Below are 22,112 nucleotides of genomic sequence, written 5' to 3' on the forward strand. Positions count from 1 at the left end.
ATACCTATCTAGCCAGCCTTTAAGAAATCAGGATTCAAGAAGATTCAACAAGTTGCACAAATGAGGCAACCAACCAGTTTTATACAGTTTTTTTTTAATTGCAGCTGTTGATTACTTTAACTCTTTAAACACAAATTCTTGTAGAGCTCATATTAACTCTTATATGCCAATAAAAATACACAGCCCAGTCCTGAAGCTTACTTTTGCCACATAAACAAAAGCTTCAATTTCAATTTTTCATAATTATATTTAGAATTTGGCAAATATAGTTAAAATGGCAGGTGAAAATCCCTGCTTATAAATACAATTTAAATAAAACATAGATCATTTTAACAAAAGTTAAAATCTGTTTCAGTATGAACATTTTAGCAATGACTTTTTGTAGTAGCATTAATTCATTAAAACTAGCCTTTATTTTTAAATGCAATGTTGAGTTTATAAATAATGAAATTTAAAAAATAAGAAAATGAAGCTAACAAGATACAGATGAGGCTGTTACCAGGCTCCGTGCATGTGAACAAGTGATGCGATAAACCTCCAGTCAGTGCGTTTAAGAAGCACGGGTGCGCCGCCACATGGCAGCAACAATGGCATACCTAATCTGTAGCAGATGAAGAAAATTTGGCAAACTCACATTTTACAACACACAAAGCTTAAAAGGAAAAAAAAATTTTTAAAAATCTGCATTAACTATTCTTTTTTCAAACTACTGCAAACAAAGTGGAACTCAACCTTAAATTTAATATTCTGCAACAAAATAAAATTAGAGTCCTACTTCACTTATTTTGGGTGCCAGAAAAATCAAATTACTAGAAAATGCTTTGCTAACAACAGAAAAAATACTTAACTTTTTTCTTATATAAATTTAACTTCGGATTTCTAAAATGTCCAATTATTTAGAGGAACATTCACATCAGTATTAATAATTAATAGTTCAGAGGGCATAACTATCTTGTTAATTCTCAAAGACATGAATTTTTAATTGGAGTTTCAAGAGTGGGGGGAAAAAAATGAGACTACTCCCTTAGAAGTTTTTACAAAATCTTATGTGTATGTTCATTTTCTGAGGGCAATCTCAACTTTCCTGATTCTTAAAGGGATCCCTGACCTCTAAAAAACTAAAGCACTGCTTTATGGGCTAAGACCATGTGTCATTTATCTTGATATATAATAAGGCACACTGCACATAATAGGTAAAACATAAGATTAATGAATAAAAGTATAACCTGGATTTTCAAAAACTATGTTTCTTTTTATGACTACTTCTTGTCTGGCTTCACAGTAATAAAATCCATACATTACTGACTTTTAACTGTTCAACTCTCAGTATGGCTGTAAACAGCCTATTTTTAAAGCACTTTAAAACCAAAAGATTTAGTTCATTAACTAAGGCTATATAATTCGCATGTTACATTTGTTTGGAGTCCTTTATTTGTTGTTAAAGAGAGATAAAAATAGAAAGCAAAATGACCAATATGAGATCCTGAAAATCTTTTCAACTCACTCTACTTCTCTGCCGTCTATTAGGTAAGGCAAAAGAGAACAAAGAGAAAAAATAACAATGATTATACTACTGTGGGCAAAATGTGTTTTCTCTTTTACAGAAAAAGGGAATATTCTGCTCTGAGAAGCTTCCATTCATCCCTCACTCTGGTGTCCAGTAGTACCTGTGTACACCTTCACCATGGCGCTCATCATTCTGAATGTAAATATGTTTCATGATCTGACTCCTCCACTACATGGCATATGGCTTCCTGTAAGGACAATAGGTCCCTTTCATCTTTCATCACGCAATCCAAAGAGCAATCTCTAGCACGCAGTAAGTATTCAAATGCTTATAAACAAAGGTTTGGCAGAGAATGCTGAGACACAATGATAACATACGTTTAAATGGCGGGTAGGGTAGAGGAATAAGCATGAAACACTAAGAACGAACAAAGTATGGCATTTCTGACATTCTTAACCAAGTATATGATTGAATATACAGTGGGAATGAATGGATGAGTAAAGAAAAACACACTTATCTAGTAATTATTTTAGGCAGCTCTTCCTTAATAGTTCAGGCTTTTACAGTGCATTTAAGCTTTTTCCTGATTTAAGAATATTTTGTTTTATGCTAAACAGTAATCCGGAATACAAGTTAAAACAAGTTTAAGACTATCCTTCATTAAAAACTCCACCCTGGAAAATACAAGTTACCAAATACAAAAATAAATTTGTATGTACTTATATTTTAAAATAAAACCACGAAGAACAAAACTCTATGTCATTAAAATGTCCATGAAACAATCAAACCACAGTATCTTTCATGAAAAATAATACACTGGCTAAGATTTAGAGCCAATCAAGTGACAGAATGGTGCCTCATCCATTTTCTATTTACACTGTGTTAAAACTCTAATAACCTAGTTTACACTATAACTCCCAGGAAAAGATTCCTTTTTCTTCCACTCATTTGTATTTCTTTAAGTAGCTGTAAATCAGCTTCTTATATTTCATAGAGAAATAATCAATGATTGCCATTACTGAAATTTAAAGTTCTAGATTAGATCTTTAATAAGCTTTTCTGAAGAAATGGGGGAGAAGAAAAGAAATGAAACAGCCACCAATAAACAGAGCACCAAGACATGAGAAAATATACTGAAAAGCTTTAGCAATTACTCCTAAAATATCAGCAGTTAAGGAGTTAGCTGAAATTAAAATATTAGAATTGAAGTCAGTCAATAAGCAATATTACAACTTGTTCTACTTCATATAAATTCTTTTTTAAATTAATGATCAATATAAAAGACAACTGTAAGTCTTAACAGTGCTGGAACAAGAACCACTCCTACTGAGATTTCTTATCATGTAATAAATTTTATCATCATTATCATTAAATATTCTTTCCTTACCTTTTTAAGATGTCATTTCACTGAAGGCAAGGAATGGGCCGCTGTTTACCAAACACCTAATTCCTGGCACTGCCTAACATTTCGAAAATCTTGATAGTTACCATCAACTTCAGAAAGGAAGCTCACTCTTCTCCCATGAGTCCTGTCAACTGACATGGTGAGAACAAGTAGAGGCAGTTTTTCTTCCTGTGATTCCTACTATCTCCTGTAACATTCACAGGTGCAAAAAGCCTATGAACTGCAGAGTGCTCATAATCCTGTGTGTGTATATAAATATGTACTTAATGTATACATACACACACAAACATATATACATTTTTAAACTTCACTCATTCAGATTACAGTTAAGATAAAATCTGTAAGCTGCACTTAAAGACAAAGTAAATTGTCATCTCACCATAATTCCCCTATCTATAAGACACAGTCAACCACTAGCTTACAGTAATCACTCTTTTTCAGAATCAAATACATTTTGTAAAAAGCATCCTATAAACATAATAAAGGGGTTGGCAAAATAGGTATGCTGAGGCAAATCCAACCCACTGTCTGGTTTTGTAAATAGTTTTACTGGAACATAGTCACACGTGCATTTACTGATGTATTATCTGTGTCTCTCGTTTGTGCTACAACACAGAACTGAATCACTGCAAAGAAGAGAGACTATCCGGTACACAAAGCCTAAAATGTACCATCCACACCTTACAGAAAAAGTTTGCCAACCCCTATTATAATAGCAAGAGCTATGAACTGCTTGGTACCTACATGATCTAAAATCCTGCCGGGAACCATCTGAAGTAGATAGTCCCTCCAAGTTAGAAATAAAGCAAATTACATTTCTAAGCTATCAGAAATATAAACACTGCCTGGAAACCCATTTAACATGCAGATTCTTAAGCCCATCTACAGAAATTCTTGTTCAGTTAGTCTTAGATGGTACCCAGAAACACTCAATTTTCCCCAAGGACCCTGGGTGACTCTGGTGCAAAAAGTTCAAATATGAACACTTCATAAAGAGATAAAATGGGGGCACTTAGCTAATTCAGTAGAGCATGGAACTCTAGATCTTAAGACTGTAAATTCAAGCCCTGGTTTGGGTACAGAAATTACCTAACAATATAATTAAAAAGACAGAGAAAAAATGATGTGTCTAATACCACCAACTTCTTCTATTTGTGACTGAGCAGGGGTGTGAATCTAAGCATGCTTGGTTCCAACATCTACACCCTTTACAACTTTTTAGTTGTAACTAAGCTTTAATACATCGGCTTTTAAGAGTTACTTAGGGGTGCCTGGGTGGCTCAGTCAGTTAAGTGTCCGACTCTTGATTTGGGCTCAGGTCATTATCTCACAGCCACGTTGGGCTCTGTATTACAGCATAGAGCCTGCGTGAGATTCTCTCTCTCTGCACCCCCCACCAAAAAGAAATAAACTTAAAAAAAAAATTACTTAGAAATTTTTAATCCAGTGACAATATACAAAATCTAAGTTATTATGGTTGAAAAATACATGTGAAAACTTCAAGATGATCCAATATAAATTCATGAAGTCTAATAACTAAAATCTGCACTTCTGAGAAATGAAGGGTCTGAAACATACTAGAAAGAGATACTAAGCTTGATAATGTCAAAGCCAGTCCCTTGGCTTTCGTCTTATTATGTTTACATATTCATATTAGTAGGTGGGTACAAAATACTATAGTCCTGAGCTCAAATCACATGAATGACTTAAAAAGTGATAACAAATTAAACACACCTGTGATAGGATATGCAGCTTAATCACTTATACTATATACAAATTATTTTAATATCAAGAAATAGGAGCACCTGGGTGGCTCAGTTGGTTAAGCGGCCGGATTCGGCTCAGGTCATGATCTCACGGTTCGTGTGTTCAAGCCCGGCATCGGGCTCTGTGCTGACAGCTAGCTCAGAGCCTGGAGCCTGCTTCAGATTCTGTCTCCCTCTCTCTCTGACCCTCCCCTGCTTGCACTGTCTCTCTTTGTCTCTCAAAAACAAATAAAAAGCATTATAAAAAAAAAAAAAAAGAAAGAAAGAAAGACACTTCACACTTTGGCTTTTAGATACTATAACAAATTAACCAGTTAAGATAAAGAACTCTTGCAGTCCCTATTTCTAATTTTAATTACCCTCCTTAAGACTACAGCTGTAAAAACTAATGCTAGTTTAATTTTTTGCTTATTACATTTACCAAATGTAAAAAATTTACAATTTTTTAAGCATGAGGTATGGTAGGTATCTCCTTCTTATAATTAAAGGTAAATATGTCATACAGTTATATTACTTCAAAACCATTAGCTCCTAATTTTAAACAGTTAAGATAATAATACACAGAACAAACCTCATGCCATACTTTCATGAGCTTTAGATTCTACCTGAACAACATTCCAACCATATTTGCCTAACGCTATGTATCAACTAATCACATAGCAAATGACTCTTTTTTTAATGGATGCCATTAAAGTCCAAACTCCCTTCCTAACAGACACTGTTAAAACCACTGGTAAGGAAAAATAACAGAACATATCTATAACTAACACACAAAATATAACCACAAAGACAAGAAGAAAAAATGGTACACAACAGACTTTCTGAAGAGAGGAAAAATAGATCAAAATAATTACATTTGTTGAACTGTGAAATTCATTCTTTCGGCATAGGGAAGAAAAATTAGGCACAAAAATATGACTTAGGTTAACTCTTGGTAAAATAAACAAATGACAACATAAGAGTCAAACTGAAGCATTAAGATTTTGTTTGAAAATATGAGAACTTTTCATATTACTGATTAATAGTTTAGATAGGCAACTGATTAGATAAAAAAGTAAAAATGCATTTTTTTAAATACCTAAGACAAAGTAATCTGATTTTTTTGGTCCCTTATATTTTAGTTTTATAAACAAGATTGCTCTGTGAAATGAATATGCAAAAGAAACTTATAAAATAAAAATATGAAAAGTTAAAACTATATTCCAAAGGAAATAACAGATTTCTCTTTGATCAACTTGCAGTTAAAAATAAAGCTGAGTGTCCACTTCAAAAGTAAGATGAAGTCCCTCACTTGAAATTCCATTATATAAAATAATGTGTTATTTGGTCTTGTACTGAACTTAAAAGCTAATACATCGCTTTAATGTAAAGCTAGTACTCTTGTCTCACAAATGGCATTGAGATTTGGTTACTAATAATAATGCAGTATATACATGACAATTATATGTAATAAATGGACAATAAATAATAAAGGACACTGTCAAGTACACTTCATGTTTTAGGGTACACCTAAAGTTTTTTTTTTTAAATGTTTCTACACCAAGACTTCAAGACATTAAAAAAAAATGTTAGCTCAATGTATTTTTTTAAAAATAGAATGTCTAATCCAGATTAAAATATAATTTAAAAAGATACTCAAACATGTTTTTGAAAATATGCACTTCACAACTGATCTTAGCCTAAAGGCCGAGAAGCGATGAAAATATGCACTTCAGTCTACCATCCTTGACAGTGCTCTTTGGTTGATTTTCTTCAAGTTAAAGGCAGTTACAAATACTAATAACCTTTGCATTAGAACAGTCGTGACTTGGTCATAATTAGCAATTTAATAAAATTATGACCATATAATCAAAATTCTTTGGTGTTAGCATCTTCATAAAAAAACATGTTTAAGTAAAAATAATCTTCCAACTATAATGACTATTCTCAAAACTGATTTCCTTTAAAATGTAAGCATCAGAGTTTCAGACTTTCTGGATTAATACTAAACCTTCAGCCCAAATTATGTTTTTTAATTTCAATTTATTTCTGCAGGGAAATCTATAATTTAGCAACCAAACCTCAAACCACTTTATCCAATAATATAATACAACCAAGAGTTTCTTAAATATGGAAACAGAGAATTTGAATACAACAAGATTTGAACAATCACAGAAAAACATTTCACCAAGAAGTATCACTGTCTATTCCTCAAAAAATGGTAAAACTATTTACCAAAGCTTCTTGATTACTACTTTAGTAGATACAAATTTCAGCAAGTAGAAATAACATTTCCTCCATCTGTAGCTCTCCCCCCTAGCATCAAAATATCTAACAAGTCAGAATAAAGAGATAACAAAAAACCTGGAGACAAATTTGTTTCTAATACTGTTGTCCTGCCCAACACTGAGAAAATTATATGTTTATTAAAAGCAGTGCAATGTCAGTTGGCTTTTCAATAACTCCCATTACAAGCAGGTACATTTTCAAACCATGAATTACCAAATAGGTTTTACAGTTAACTTTATAAACAAATCATTTTATAATTTTTCATTTAACTCTTAACCAGAACCACAAGCTTTCTAAGAAACATATTTTATACAAATAGAGAATATGTTCCTACTTTAGAAGAGTTACCATGACTTTTTAACCTAAAAGAAAATCTTTAAAGACTTCATGAATGTTTTTAATCCTTACACCTGAATTAAGTTTATTTATTGATACAAAGATCAAAGGATCATTAAGAACATCAAAGTAATCAATTTTACTTACTGCTAAAGTCAGATACCTACCTTGTTTCTCATTGTAGATTATATTCTTACACAATAGGTCATTATGGCAAAGCACAACAGGTGATCCCAAGTTGGAAAGAATCTCCTTCATCCAAGTCATTTCTTCCTGAAGAATCTGAGAGCTTGGAATATCACTTAAGAACCTTTAAAGTTAAAGGGAAAAAAAGGAATTACATCCTGTTTATATTAATGACTTTTTTCAAGCTTAATTAAAAATTAAAATCTATTTTCAGTAAATTTTTTCCATTCAATTGCACATATTTCCTGAATTAAAATAAGCCAATTATTCTAAATGTTAGAATAAAGGAAAATCTTTACAATGAACCTAATATGAATAAAAAAATAAACCTAAGCAAGTTAAAATGCAGAATAGAAAGGTAAAACAATCAATTACTATAAAATTGGGGGAGGAAAAGTAATATATATACATACACTTAATAGCTAACATTTACTAAGATCTAACTATAATTGTTTTACATGTATCACCAAGATACAAAGCGTTCAATAAAGAGGTTTAAGTACATTATTTAAAGTTATAAACACAGTTTATTGAAGAACTAAAACATCTATTTCAAGTTTGGAAGACTGAATGCTAACTTTACCTATCAAAGTCAACAGACATGATCTACTATTGATAAACCAAACAAATTATATGATAATCATCAGGTATTACTGTGATAATCGTTTCATAGAATACTCCCATTATCCATTATAGAAACTGTCTCAGATTAGTGAGACTGGGAAATATGGTAGATAGGATGGCAAGCAGGATTACAGATTATGGCTTCTGAATCCTACATTCACTCTTTTGTACTATTTATATTCATTTGACAAAAATAGAATGCTACACTAACTCCTCACCATCTGGCTTACAAAAATTGCTGTTAGTTTACACTCTTTCCTTAACACTTTAAGCCAAGTTTTCTTCATTCTTTCTCAAACTACTCTTACTTTTCCAGTTTATAATGACGACTCTCTAGCAATTAATTCAACTTTAATAAATTTGCCTATTCAAATGGTTGCTCCCTGTATTTTCCCACTACTGCACTCCTCTCTACATACAGCTTCCAAAAGTAATCCTTATATGCTCTTGGGAAGATGGTGTAATTGTTCAAGAAACTATGTAAAACATATAGAGTTGAACAGAAATAATTAACACTCAAAGGACTGATGTTATAATTACAATCATATACAAACAAAAAGGAACCAAAAAAATATGAAACATACTTTTAATACTTTGTTTTTAATGTTGTAGATGTGTATCATCTATTAGGGCAGGATGCTTTTGCACCCTGTTGTATGTATTTTATATATATATTTTATATTTTATATATGTACTCAATCCTCATAAAAACTTTAAATGGTAAATATTCTACCCTTATTATTTCATTTTACAGTGAGGAACAAGTAACTTGCCCAAAGTTACAGAGCAGAACTGTTAACTGGCAGAATTAAGGCTTCATCCTAGGCAATCTGGGCTCCAGAATCTTGTGCTCTTATTCTACAAAATACTATGCTGCCTCCGAACTCTCCATTATCTTAAAAAGTCAAGAAAATCTTACATTCCTCACTGCCATCTACTTTGTTATTTTTAAGTGACATTCCCATACTTTTTTCAATAAAATAGTTATTTCAGAAGAGGATTTTGTGGGGGTTTTTTGCTGTCACTTACTGAATATCTAGCATACTGGACACCTTTACAGATGTTTGCCTATCCCAGGTAAAAGGGTATATACCATCTCTATTAATATCAAAGTCTGACAAACTATCTGCAAATAAAAACACACATATTGAGTGAATCCAACTAATCTGTGAAATAATCCAACTCAACAGAATAGAGCTATTTTTCCCTAGTGAATTATAAAAAGCAAGCAGAAAGGAAGAAAAATCTATAGGTCCTGCCTGCCTCTATTGTTCTTAAAATGAAAAATTCCTGAATAGATATAAAAGTGAAAATAAAATTCCTAATCTTTATACTAGTATTAATCACACTGTATAAAAGTATATTCACATAATTTAGATTCCAAATACTAATTTAGAAATATTTTTATAGAAAATATAATGAAGTACCTTACTTTTTGAACCTAGGAGGTCAGTTTTACAAAAGCCAAGTGAGACTCCAGTAATTAAGGGGTACCTTGGGTGGCCCTGTCAGTTAAGCATCCGACTCTTGATTTCAGCTCAGATCATGATCTCATAGTTGTGAGATTAAGACCCACATCAGGATCTGCACTGAGGCTTGGAGCCTGCTTGGGATTTTCTCTCCCACTCCCTAAAACCTCTTCCCCTGCTCAAACTCACTCTCTCACCAAACAACAACAACAAAAAGACTCCAGTACTTGAATTTTCAACCTCATTACCTGGGGCTTAAATTCTCAGTAAACTATGACAATCTAAACTTTTTCACAATCCAATAATACTAATGTAAATTTCTCAACCTATTTAAAACAGCTCCTAAGAAAAAGAATTCTTTAAAAAAGGGCTCCATGGCCAACTCCTTCTATGCAAAAAACTACCCAGTGATGGCAATCATTACACTATGCTTACTTCCACTTGTTTCTTGGCTGGTCATCTCCACCTACTACCCACTTCCCAGGCTTGTGTAGGGTGTCTTTTTTGTTTTGTTTTTGAGCTGGTTGGGGGAGAAAGGCAGTTATGCTTCCTACAGTGCCATCTGAGAGCCAAATGAAGCAATGCTCATTTAATCAAATACTAAGAGAGCAACCAAGCTAGATTTTATACACAGAAGCCTTGTAAACTACCTCTAAAACCCTATTTATGCAAAACAAAACAAGGTAAAACCATTTCAAATGCAAAAGTAATTTTACCTTTTATTAAGATCTTCATCTGCAAATCCTGTGGGAATCAGAGAGAAATATTTTCCCATCTTTAGCCATAGATTGGATTTGGGAATCCAGCCATTGTGTGCATGGATAGCGTGGATTTTAGCAAGCTGACGTGCTATAAGCCTGTTTTAAAACAAAACAGCATAAAAAGAAAATGTTAAGTATCGTAGGGTTCAAGTCTACCCATGGGTAAATTAAAATAACTAGTGTGCATTTATTTTAGAACATGATTTCATCTTTACCTTATATAAGAGTCAAAATTAATTTGTCAAGTCAACTCTCAGAAGGAGAGGCAATCAAATGATTAAAGAATCAGTAGGAAAAAAAACACCTACAACTGATATAGTGAATAAGTTTATCCAAAAGGGATTGAGTGTCTGGAAGTAAGTGGTCTATTCTGATTACATAAACAATGGTTAGGATGAGCAGAACAATAACCAATTATAAATGATTTCAAGTCTCAGACACTAATCCGAGATACATTTAAATTGCACTGTTAAAATAAACTTTTAAAAAAAGGTCTTTCGAGGTTGGAATCAATCTTCTCAATTCAACAAAATAATCTGAAGCTGTGTACACTTGTATCCATGCTATCTCTTATCTGTAGAACCTAGAACAGCAAACGCTAATATATGAATAGGCATACGAAACAGAAATTAAGTTACCAAACAGCCTATATAGACTAGCAGGTATGAAAATAACTTAATATTAAGTAATGACTTAATAGTAAGAACTTAAAACTGTCTCATTTTGAAGATGCTCACATCTAATGTCCTTTAAAGTACAAGTTCTAGGACCTACAACATAGTGCCATCTAGAATGTCTGATGCCTCACCTCAGAACTACTGAATCACAATCTCTAAGGGTGGGCCCCTGCACTCTCATTTTATTTTATTTTATTTTTAATAGTTTACTGTCAAATTGGTTCCCATATAATACCCAGTGCTTCTCCCCACAAGTGCCCCCCTGCACTCTCATTTTAAACAAGATCTCCAGGTGATCCCAATCCACTATAAAGTTTGAGAAACACTGATATAATGTTCCAATTCTGCAGCTTGGCTCTATACTGCAATCAAACTTCAGAAACTTAAATACATACACACATACATACATACCTAGCTAGGTACTACCCGTAAAATTCTGATTTAACTGGTTTGGAATATAGCCAGGGCATCCAGGTATTTAAAAGTTTCCCATAGGACTTTAATATGCAAAAATGTTTGAAAACTGCTCCATTAAGGCGCACATAGAATCTCGCATTGCAGTACTGGGATTAAATACAGTTTTGTTATATTTTTATAATGCAGTGAATATTCTTATGCACCTAGTTTCTAATAATAAAAGAGCTCTGATTTCTTTTGAAGAAACCTCCATTCCCTTCACTTTTAGTTCATGTGGTTCATACAGAGCTGACCTCAATCCTAACTCCCTGTATTACATCTATACCACTAATTTTAGGAGTTAAGATATGACATAGAATTACCAGAACATTCCATCCTTCCATATTTGTTTCATGATGATTGGTTATGAGCATATTATCCAAATTAAGCCAAAAACATCTGACCAGGACTTTTCACTGATGCTTCTGACTGGTTGTAACTATTAGAAAAAGAATCCCTCTGCTCCCTGCCCTTCCTCCCACCATTGCTAAACGGATCAGATAAGCCTGCAACTGCTGATAATAATTGCCATCCTTTTTTTAAAGTTTTATTTTTAAGCAATCTCTATATCCAACGTGGGGCCTGATCATACAACCCCAAGATCAAGAATCACATGCTCCACTGACCAAGCCAGCCAGGGGCCCCTATTACTGCCACTCTTAAGGAAAATTTGTAAGAATATAAAGCTAACACAGAATAAAAGTTAACGTGATACTCCCTCCCCTAATGACAATGTTAAGTGTCCCTGGATCCACCCATGCTTGAACTCAGTATTCTCAGCTGTATGCAATAATAAATTCCTCTTCTTTAAGTCAGTTTGAATTTTCCAATTATCATAAGTCCTAATATATTACCAAAATATTACACAAATTAGACCTATTACACAAAACATGTGTGCCTTGCTTCATACATCTCAAATTAGGAAACATTGCTTTCTATAAATTGAATAAGTATTGCTTGACTGACCTTATCCCAGACTATATATATATATTTATATCTATATCTATCTATCTATCTATCTATATATATATATTCATGTCTATATGAATATACATACAAAAAAATCTAGTTTTAGCCAATCTCTTATATATAGAAAGAGATAGAGAAAGCTAGGCCCAAATGAATATATGGTACTTTAAGCACCTAGAAACTTGATGAAAAAGTCAGATGATAAAAAATCAAACCAAAGGGGAGGGAGGGGGAGAGAGAGAGAGAGAGAGAGAGTGTGTGTGTGTGTATACACACATATGCACATACATGCATACATATATACTTACACAAGCACGTGTATATGTGACACATATGTTTTAAAAGCCCATAAGAACTGGTTTTAAAACTTTAAAGAGGGAAGCTGGGACCAAAAGGCTTGAAGCAAGGTATAATCCATGTTACATAAACTCAAGGGGCAATCTATGTCAACCAAACATAACATTCTAGAAATGTTTACACAACAAATGAGACCAGTGATTCAGGAGAAGAATCACATAGTAGAACAGGTACTTAACATGAACAAATTTTATTTGCTGTGATTTTTTTAAATAAGTGAATAATGTTGTTTTATAGTTTTACCCCAGAGTTTGTATGAAACCCTAATTTACAAAATACAAAATGTAATCTCAGAAATTGTCCAATTATAAATTATTCAGCTGAGAGTGACTGAAGTGACAATTCTATGGTAAATACTTCAAAAATAAAATGTTACCCAAGGGGCTCTTATGTATAAGTAATCTGTTAATCATGAAGAGCTACTAGAAGAAAAGCACCTACTAATTTTGAGTGCCTTCAATTTTCTGACAGAAAGGTAACTGGGGCTGAGCCAGGATTTTAAAAAGGATTATATGGTGCAATAGCCAAGCCTTTTTCACTATAGATACCCTCCACCACAACACTACATTGAATTAGTTGGATTTTCATTCTGACTCTGCCATTGTCATTTTCAGTCTGAACTTAAATAAGCAAATCATTTCATTTCTGAGTCTCATTTTCCTGATAAGAAAAACAAAATTATTGGCCTACTACATAACCTTGAAGTTCTCCTTCAAATCTAACATGGAATGATGACCAGAAAAAATTTACATAAAACTTTAATCAACTGGGGCACCTGGGTGGCTCAGTCGGTTGAGCATCCAACTTCGGCTCGGGTCAGGATCTCACAGTTCATAAGTTCAAGCCCCACATCGGGGTCTGTGCTGACCGTTAGCTCAGAGCCTGGAGCCTGCTTTGGATTCTGTGTCTCTTTCTCTCTCTGCCCCTCCCCTGTTCATTCTCTGTCTCTTAAAAATAAATAAAATGTAAAAAAAAAACAAAAATCATAATGAAAAAAATTTTAAGACTTTACTTAAAGGTTTAAGTTTAATAATGACATGAACTTCACATTCACACTCATATATAAAGATCTTATATACAGACTTCCCATTTCACACCAATTTCCTACTAGTTATAACAGAAATATTAAATAGACGTAAACTATGAAGTTGCATAAGTAAAATTTTCCAAATGATAGTGGTTTTTATCAAAAATTTATCAGATATATTGGGCACCTGGCTGGCTCAGTTGATAGAGCATGTGACTCCCGATCTCAGGATTGAGTTCAAACTCCACTTAGGTATAGAGATTACTTATAAATAAAATCTTTTTTAAAAAATGGATAAATTAACATTTCTCCTGAGAAGCCAACAAGCAGAAGAAAAAATGCTAAATATAACAAGACATTTGGCAAATGAAAATCAACACCACAGTGATATAACACCTCATAGCCATTAGGATGGCTACTACCAAAAACAAAATAATAAATGTTGGCAAAGATATGGAGAAACTGCAGTCCTTGTACACTATTGGTAGGAATATAAAATGGTACAGTTGATATGGAAAACACTATGGCAGTTCCTCAAAATATTAAAAATAGAATTCCAATATGATCCAGCAATTCCAGTTCTGGTTATATATCCAAAAAAACTGAAATTGGTGTCAAAAAGATATCTGTACACCTACATTCATAACATCCTTATTCACAATAACCAAAAAGATAAAAGCAACCCAGGGGTGCCTGGGCAGCTCAGTGAGTTAAGCGTCTGACTGGATTTCAGCTCAGGGTCATGATCTCGGCTCAGGTCATGATCTCATGGTTTTAGGATAGGCTCTATGCTGTGAATGGGGCCTGCGTGGGACTCTCTCCCTCTTTGCCCCTACCCTGCTCATGCTTTCTCTCCCTCAAAATCAATAAACATTTTAAAAAAAAAAAAAGAAAGAAAGAAAGGCAGAAGCAACCCAAATGTCCCTCCATGAATGAGAGGATTAAACAAAATGTGATGCATACATAAAATGGAGTATTAGCCTTAAAAAGGAAGAAAATTCTGACACATACTACCACATGGATGAACTTTGAAGACACCATGCTAAGTGCAATAAGCCAATCAAAAAAGACAAAAGTGTGATTTCACTTACATGAAGTAGTCAAATTCATACATACAGAAAGTAGAATGATGGCTGCCAAGGCTGGGGGTAGCAGAGAATTGGAAAGTTGCTGTTTAATGTATATAAAATTTTAGTTTTAGAAGATAAAAATAACTGTGGAGGCTGGATGCAAAACAATGGAATGTACTTAATACTACTTAACAGTATACTTTAAAAAAGATGAAGATGGCAAAATGTTATGTGCCTTTTTGCTGCCCAGCACCTCCACCAAAAAGATTTTTTAATTAAATTAAACGAGGAGGCACCTGGGTGGTTCAGTTGAGTATCCAACAGCTCATGGGTGTGAGACCCACATCGGTCTCTGTGCTGACAGCCCAGAGCCTGAAGCCTGCTTTGTATTCTGTGTCTCCATCTCTCTCTGCCCCTCCCCCACTTGCACTCTATTTCTCAAAAATAAATAAAAGTAAAGAAATCTTTTTAATAAATTAAATGGTTATACAGTTCTTAACAAGACTTGATTAGAGCAATTCGATTATTTTCTATTAGTAAGTTTTACATACAACAGACAAAAAACTACAGTATCTCTTCAATAATGTAATTCTGCACTACTTAATAAACCATGAATTTTATGTTTTTAGAGAGAGCATATGCTCACACAGGCAGGGGAGCGGCAGAAAGAGAGAGGGAGAGAGAATCCCAAGCAGGCTCCATGTTGTCAGCACAGAGCACAACATGCCTGAACCCACGAACCTAAGCCAAAATCAAGCTGGACACTTAACTGAGCCACCCAGGTACCCCTAAGCTGTGAATTTTTATTTGTATATATAAGAAAGTAATTAAAAATTACTTCAAGATTTCTGATTTTCAATGTCATAGATTGGTCCTTCTTCTACCTGGTCTCAATAAGTTAGTGCTACACTAACATCCAGGCAAATGCTACTTTAAAATCCCATACTCAGGAAAACAAAACATTTCCAAATTTCAAGGCTTCAGAGAACTTTCTTAAATATTCAATAATACTAATTGCCCCTACTCACGGAAGTTTTTAAAAAATTAAGAGCACTATAACAATAACAGAAATTTTTTAATTGAAAAATAATCTCTAATTCTACCACTCCAATATTTTCATTTTTAATACTTCCTTTGGGTTTTCACATAAGCAAATTGTTGTGTGATTGTAGCCAGAGTTCAACTATTAAATGAATTGTTTCCTCTAAGCCCTGCAGCAGGACAATATTCAAAATTCTTTTTTTAATTTATTTTTTAAATATTTTATTTATTTTTGAGAGAGAGAGACAGACAGCAGGAGCAGGGGAGGGTCAGAGACAGAGGAAGACACAGAATCTGAAGACAGGTTCCAGGCTCTGAGCTAGATATCAGGACAGAGCCTGATGCAGGGCTTCAACCCATGAACCATGAGATTATGACCTGAGCCAAAGCCAGACTCTCAACCGACTGAGCAACCCAGGCACCCCTCAAAATGATGATTTCAATTAACAGCATAGTATTTATGTGTGTTTATATGCCTTAGTTATATCTGAATGTAAGAACTGTCATGATAGAAACACACTATATAACTTTCTTTTATGATTATATATTGCCCTATTGATTCCCAAGAGAACATTACCAATATTACATATAACCCATAATGTACAGTTACACTACAATATATACAGCATTCGAAGTGTTTTTTAGTTATGCTTTTTGATAAAAGTCCAATAATTCATTTTAAACTGCGTTTTTCCCATTATGTCTGTTACTGGGTTGGTTGGGGTTTTTTTTTTAAGTTTTTATTTTGAGAGAAAGGATGAGCAGGGGAGGGGAAGAGAGAGGGAGATAGAGAGAATCCCAAGCAGACTCCACACTGTCAGTGCAGAGCCCAATGCAGGGCTTGAACTCATGAACCCTGAGATCATGACCTAAGCCGAAATCACGAGTCAGACGCTTAAGCCACTCAGGCCCCCCCAGGTGGTTTTTAATTAAACTAGAGCCAGGATTCCTAGCAAGAAGCAAGTAGAGAAACACCTGATGAAAAAATCTCCAAACATTTGTAAATTTTAAAAAATTTTCTGAAGGTCTCTCCAATACTTGACTACTACAGAAAAGTTCAAATAAAATAAATCATGGTAAATTTCCATAAGCTGAATTACTAGTTAACCGTTAACTTGGTACAACTTATCTTTATCTATCGTCCCATTCTCTCAACGCCTCTTCCATGCTCTGCCTTTTCCTTTAAGGTCCAGTTCAAATGAGATCTCAGTGAAACACTGCCTAATTTCCCCAAGTATACCACAGTAAACTATCCGTACTTTTTTTGAAAATCTTTACTGTTCCTCTGTGTATACTATTTAAGCTTACTTTTTTCAAGATTATTGTCTGTCACATAGTGCAAATTACTAGGAGAAAGGGGACTGTCGGAATTCTTTTCCCTAAACTAAACATAAATATGTATCAAATTTTTAATATTCAAAGTAGACACCTTATTACAATCATAATACACTCAAGTAGTAAGCAGCTAGCTATGCCTGAAGGAGCCAAAGCCAAAAGAGCACCATGGACTTTGATCTAAGAATCAATCAGCATTTATTGAAGCTCTGATTAATCAATCAGATTAATTAACAGTCCAGATTGTTAGCTGCATTATCAAGTTTACCATGTAACAATAGCTCAAAATGTGACACCTAACCCAAAATTAGTAAGAAGTCCTTATTTAATAAATCAAATCCCTTTACCATAAATATATGAAATTCATTTTTTAAAGAAGAAAAGCTAAATACAAGCACATCAATCATTCCAAATTTATATGCCTAACCTCTTCTTAAGGCTCCAGAACTATCATTTATTCATTTGCTTACCTAATCTTCTTTATTTTTTTCTTAATGTTTTTTATTTTTTTTGAGAGAGAGACAGTGTGAGCAGGGGAGGGTCAGAGAGAGAGGGAGACACTGAATCCGAAAACAGGCTCCAGGCTCTGAGCTAGCTGTCTGCACAGAGCCCGACGCGAGGCTTGAACCCATGAACTGATCTGAGACCATGACCTGAGCCGGAGTTGGACGCGCAACTGACAGCCATCCAGGCACTCCTACTTGATCTTCTTTAAAAAGTACTCGCCTGGGACGCCTGTCGGTTAAACATCCGACTTTAGCTCAGGTCATGATCTCACAGTTCGTGAGTTCAAGTCCCATATCGGGCTCTGTGCTGACAGCTCAGAGCCGGGAGCCCGCTTCAGATTCTGTGTCTCCCTTTCTCTCTCTCTCTTTCTCTCTGCCCCTCCCCTGCTCGTGCTCTCTCTCTATCAAAAATAAACAAAAACAAAAAAAATTTTTAGAAAGTACTGTACATATTTGAAACCAGTAAAACCACATTCCTTTTTAAAATCATTTATAATTCAGCTACGCCCTCCCTTCAATGAGCTCTTCTTTTTGGATTTCCTGTGTTTTGCAGTAATTAACAAAAATCTTCTGGGGGTACCTGGGTAGCTCAGCTGGTTAAGAGTCCTACTCTTGATTTCAGCTCAGGTCATGATCTCATGGTTCATAAGATCAAGCCCTGTGCTGGACTCTGCCCTGACAGCACGGAGCCTGCTTGTGATTCTCTTCCTCTCTCTCTGCCTTTCCTCTGCTTGTACTCACTCATATGCATGCTCTCTTTCAAAATAAACACTTTAAAGGGAAAAAAAGGAAACGCTTCTGAACACTTATATATACCTTAGGAGAATTACAAAATAACCTGAAATAAATTTAATAGCAAAATAAGGTAAATAGCCAGTGTTACTACCTGTAGTATTAACTAGCCATAGTCTTACCTGTCGTCTTCTTTTGCTTTCTTTTTCAACCTGCATTCTTTTTTCAAAAATGTGAGTGAATTTGGGGCGCCTGGGTGGCTCAGTCGGTTGAGTGTCCCACTCTTGATTTTGGCTCATGTCACGATCTCATGGTTGTGAAATCAATGCACTGAGCATGGAGCCTGCTTCAGATTCTCTCTTTCCCTCTATCTGCCCCTTCCCTGCATGTATGGGTGTGCACACGTGCTCTCTTCTCAATACATAAATGAACATTTAAGTAAAACCTGTAGGTCAATTCAACATATCATTCATTTCAAGTTGGTGCCCTAGAACTTAATTAAAAATATTGTTGGGGCACCTGGGTGGCTCAGTCAGTTAAGTGTCTGACTTCAGCTCAGGTCATGATCTCACAGTTCATAAGTTCAAGCCTCGCATCAGGCTCTGTGCTGACAGCTCAGAGCCTGGAGCCTGCTTCAGATTTTGTCTCTCTCTCTCTCTCTCTGCACCTTCCCCAGGAGCACTCTGTTTCTCAAAAATAAACATTAAGAATATACATATATGCTGCTATTTGGTCTCTAACAACATAGAGGAGTTTATGTAAATAAAATGTATATATGCCTACATTAGTATCATATATTCTAAGTAGATCTAACTGAAAGTATAGGAAAAGGCTTCTGTACAGATTTTTTTTAGAGCAGTTTTAGGTTCACAGAATATCTAAAAGGAAGGTTCAGAGATTTCCCAAATGCCCCCTATACTTACAGAAACATCACCTCCTTCACTATCAACATCCTCTACCAAAGTGGTATATTTGTTACAACTGAAGAACCCATATTGACACATTATCACTCAATATAAGGGTATAGGTGTTGTACATCCTATGGCTCTGAAAAAATTTCAGACAGGTATCCACCACTGAAGTATCATGCAGACATTTTCACTGCCATAAAAATTCTGTTTTAATTATTCATTAATTATAAATTAGCGACCCTTAATTTTTTTTAGTGTCCCCATAGTCTGGTCTTTTTCAGAATGTCATGTAGTTGATTTAATACAAACATCTTTATGACATGGTATCAAACACCGAAGTGAACTTTGACAAAACTTCAGTATTCTTGACCAAAAACTGTAATTTTCCAACTTTCTACTTAAGCTTACATAATATCAATATGAAAAGCTTTCCTTTTAAAAGAGAAATTCTATAAGCTTAATAGCAATTAATCATAGAGAATAACTACAAATCAATAAATAGGGTAAATCTGCATTTATTTTCTTGAGTCTTTTTCACTGTACTTCTACAAATTTTCATAATAAACTATTTTTATAGATAAAGTAATAAAGACCTTACTATTTTCGTTTACATTTTATGTTCTTTTCTCAGTAAGTAAAAAGATTAAGTTACTCATTACTATCTTTTGGGATGTACTTGTACTAGCCACATGACTAATTACATAAAATCTTACCTTTCTCATCTACTAAAATGGAATTTCAATATCATCTATTCCCTGGGATTATTATGAGTTGGATATATTAATACACATAAAGGGTTTTGGGGTTCCTGGCAAGCTCAGTAAGTGAAGCGTGCAACTCTTAATGTTGGGGTGATGAGTTCAAACCCCACATTAGGTATAGTTCAATTAAAAAGATATTTTAAAAAATATATATTCATAATGTATTTAGAACAGTGTCCAGTTCATATTAAGTGCTATGTCAGTATTAGCCACCACCATCACTTTAATATATCATTTCTCTAATTAATAAAAATTATAATATACCCTTTTTTAAGTAAGTTAAAAATAAAATCTTGAGTGGTGCTTGGGTGGCTCAGTTGGTTAAGAATCCAATCCTTGGCTTTGGTTCAGGTCATAATCTCATGATTCTTGAGTCTGAGTCCTGCATCGGGCTCTGCGCAGACAGCACAGAGCCTGCTTGGGATTCTCTCTCCTACAATCTCTGCCCCTCCTCTGCTCATTCTCTCCCCTACCCCCGCTAATAAATAAAACTTTAAAAATAAATACAATAAAATAAAATCTTAATTTTTTAATGTAAAATGGTCTCTTCAAGAAAGCTAAAATAAAAACTAAAACAAGGGACTGCTCATGCGTGGTAAATACCTAAAATCACTCGGTTGAGAAAGATTCTGAAATCTCCTATATTCATAAGGAAAGAGCTCCAAGACTGGTTAGTATTATGTGTCACAAACAAGAGGTGGGCGGTAGTGGTAATGATTACTTGCTATGCTATTATCTACATACTGCTTGCATAGACCTTAAGGAACAGTATATAATGTTATAATAAATAGTACATAGGAGCAAAAGTCTATGAATTTTAAAATTACGAAAACATTTCTAAAAGCATAATAAAGTCAATTAGTATTCTAATACTTTCTTTAATTAATGTCTAAGTTGTTAAAAGCTCTAAGGTAAAATGTGAAAAGTCTTGAGGAAAATAAATTATAATAATTATAAAAGCTAACATTTACATAGTGTTCAATACACACCAGGCATTGTTCTAGACTTTATATAAACACTACAACTTTAATCCTTACAACAATCCCCTAGAAGTAGGTACTATTACTATTCTCATTTTATAGATAAGAAAATTGAGGCACAAAATGTTTAAGTACTATGCCCAAATTCACACAGCTCATAAAGCTGAAGCAGTCTGATTCCACTGTGTAATCATAGTGGCAGAAATATAATGCCATATATAGAATTTCACATGGATTTTGGGACACCTAGGAGGCTCAGCTGATTAAGCATCCAACTTTGGCTCAGGACATAATCTCCTGGCTTATGGTTTCAAGCCTTGCATCAGATTCTGTGCTGACAGTTTGGAGCCTGAAGCCTGCTTCAGATTGTGTCTCCCTCTCCCTCAAAAATAAATATTAAAAAAAAAAAAAGGAATTTCACATAACTTTTGATTCCATAACTTTCCATGATCACTCAGAGAGGAAAAAAACTGTCCTCAGCATCCACTTTCCATCATGAGGATTATAGAGTAAACAGAAGTCAGAAATCTCCCAAATATGTAGTTCTGACCAGCAGGCAGTACCCACTGCCAAAAGTTCAACAGAAAGTGTAAATTAAGTGTGTTAAAGATAGCTTAGGAATATCAACGTTAAGGCAGTTAAGACTGCTACACCAGGGGTGCCTGGTAGGTTCAATGGGTTGTGTCTGACTATAGCTCATGTCATGATCTCATAGCTCTTGAGTTCGAGCCCCGCATTGGGCTTTGTGCTGACAGCTCAGAGCCTGGAGCCTGCTTCAGATTCTGTGTCTCCCTCTCTCTCTGCTCCTCCCCTGCTCACACTTGGGGGGGGGGGGGAGGCGGGTGTGTGTGTGTGTGTGTGTGTGTGTGTCTCTCTCTCTCTCTCTCTCTCTCTCTCTCTCAAAAATAAGTAAGAATTAAAAAAAAAAAAAAAAAAAAGAAAAGACTGCTACACCAGTGAGGCGCCAG

At 34.5% G+C, this 22,112-nt stretch overlaps 1 protein-coding gene across 1 annotated transcript in view; it reads right to left on the reverse strand.

Annotated features, from left to right (window-relative positions):
- ETNK1 (ethanolamine kinase 1) overlaps positions 1–22,112 on the reverse strand; it is a 65,714-nt gene that overhangs the window by 22,483 nt on the left and 21,119 nt on the right. Inside the window, exons 3-4 of the mRNA XM_029953787.1 lie at positions 10,278–10,418; positions 7,450–7,592 (exon numbers count right to left, since the gene is read on the reverse strand). Coding sequence (XP_029809647.1) covers positions 7,450–7,592; positions 10,278–10,418 — 284 coding nt within the window. The remainder of the gene's footprint in view (positions 1–7,449; positions 7,593–10,277; positions 10,419–22,112) is intronic.

This window comes from Suricata suricatta, chromosome 10 (genome assembly GCF_006229205.1).
Source record: "Suricata suricatta isolate VVHF042 chromosome 10, meerkat_22Aug2017_6uvM2_HiC, whole genome shotgun sequence".
In the NCBI taxonomy this organism is placed as follows: Eukaryota; Metazoa; Chordata; class Mammalia; order Carnivora; family Herpestidae; genus Suricata; species Suricata suricatta.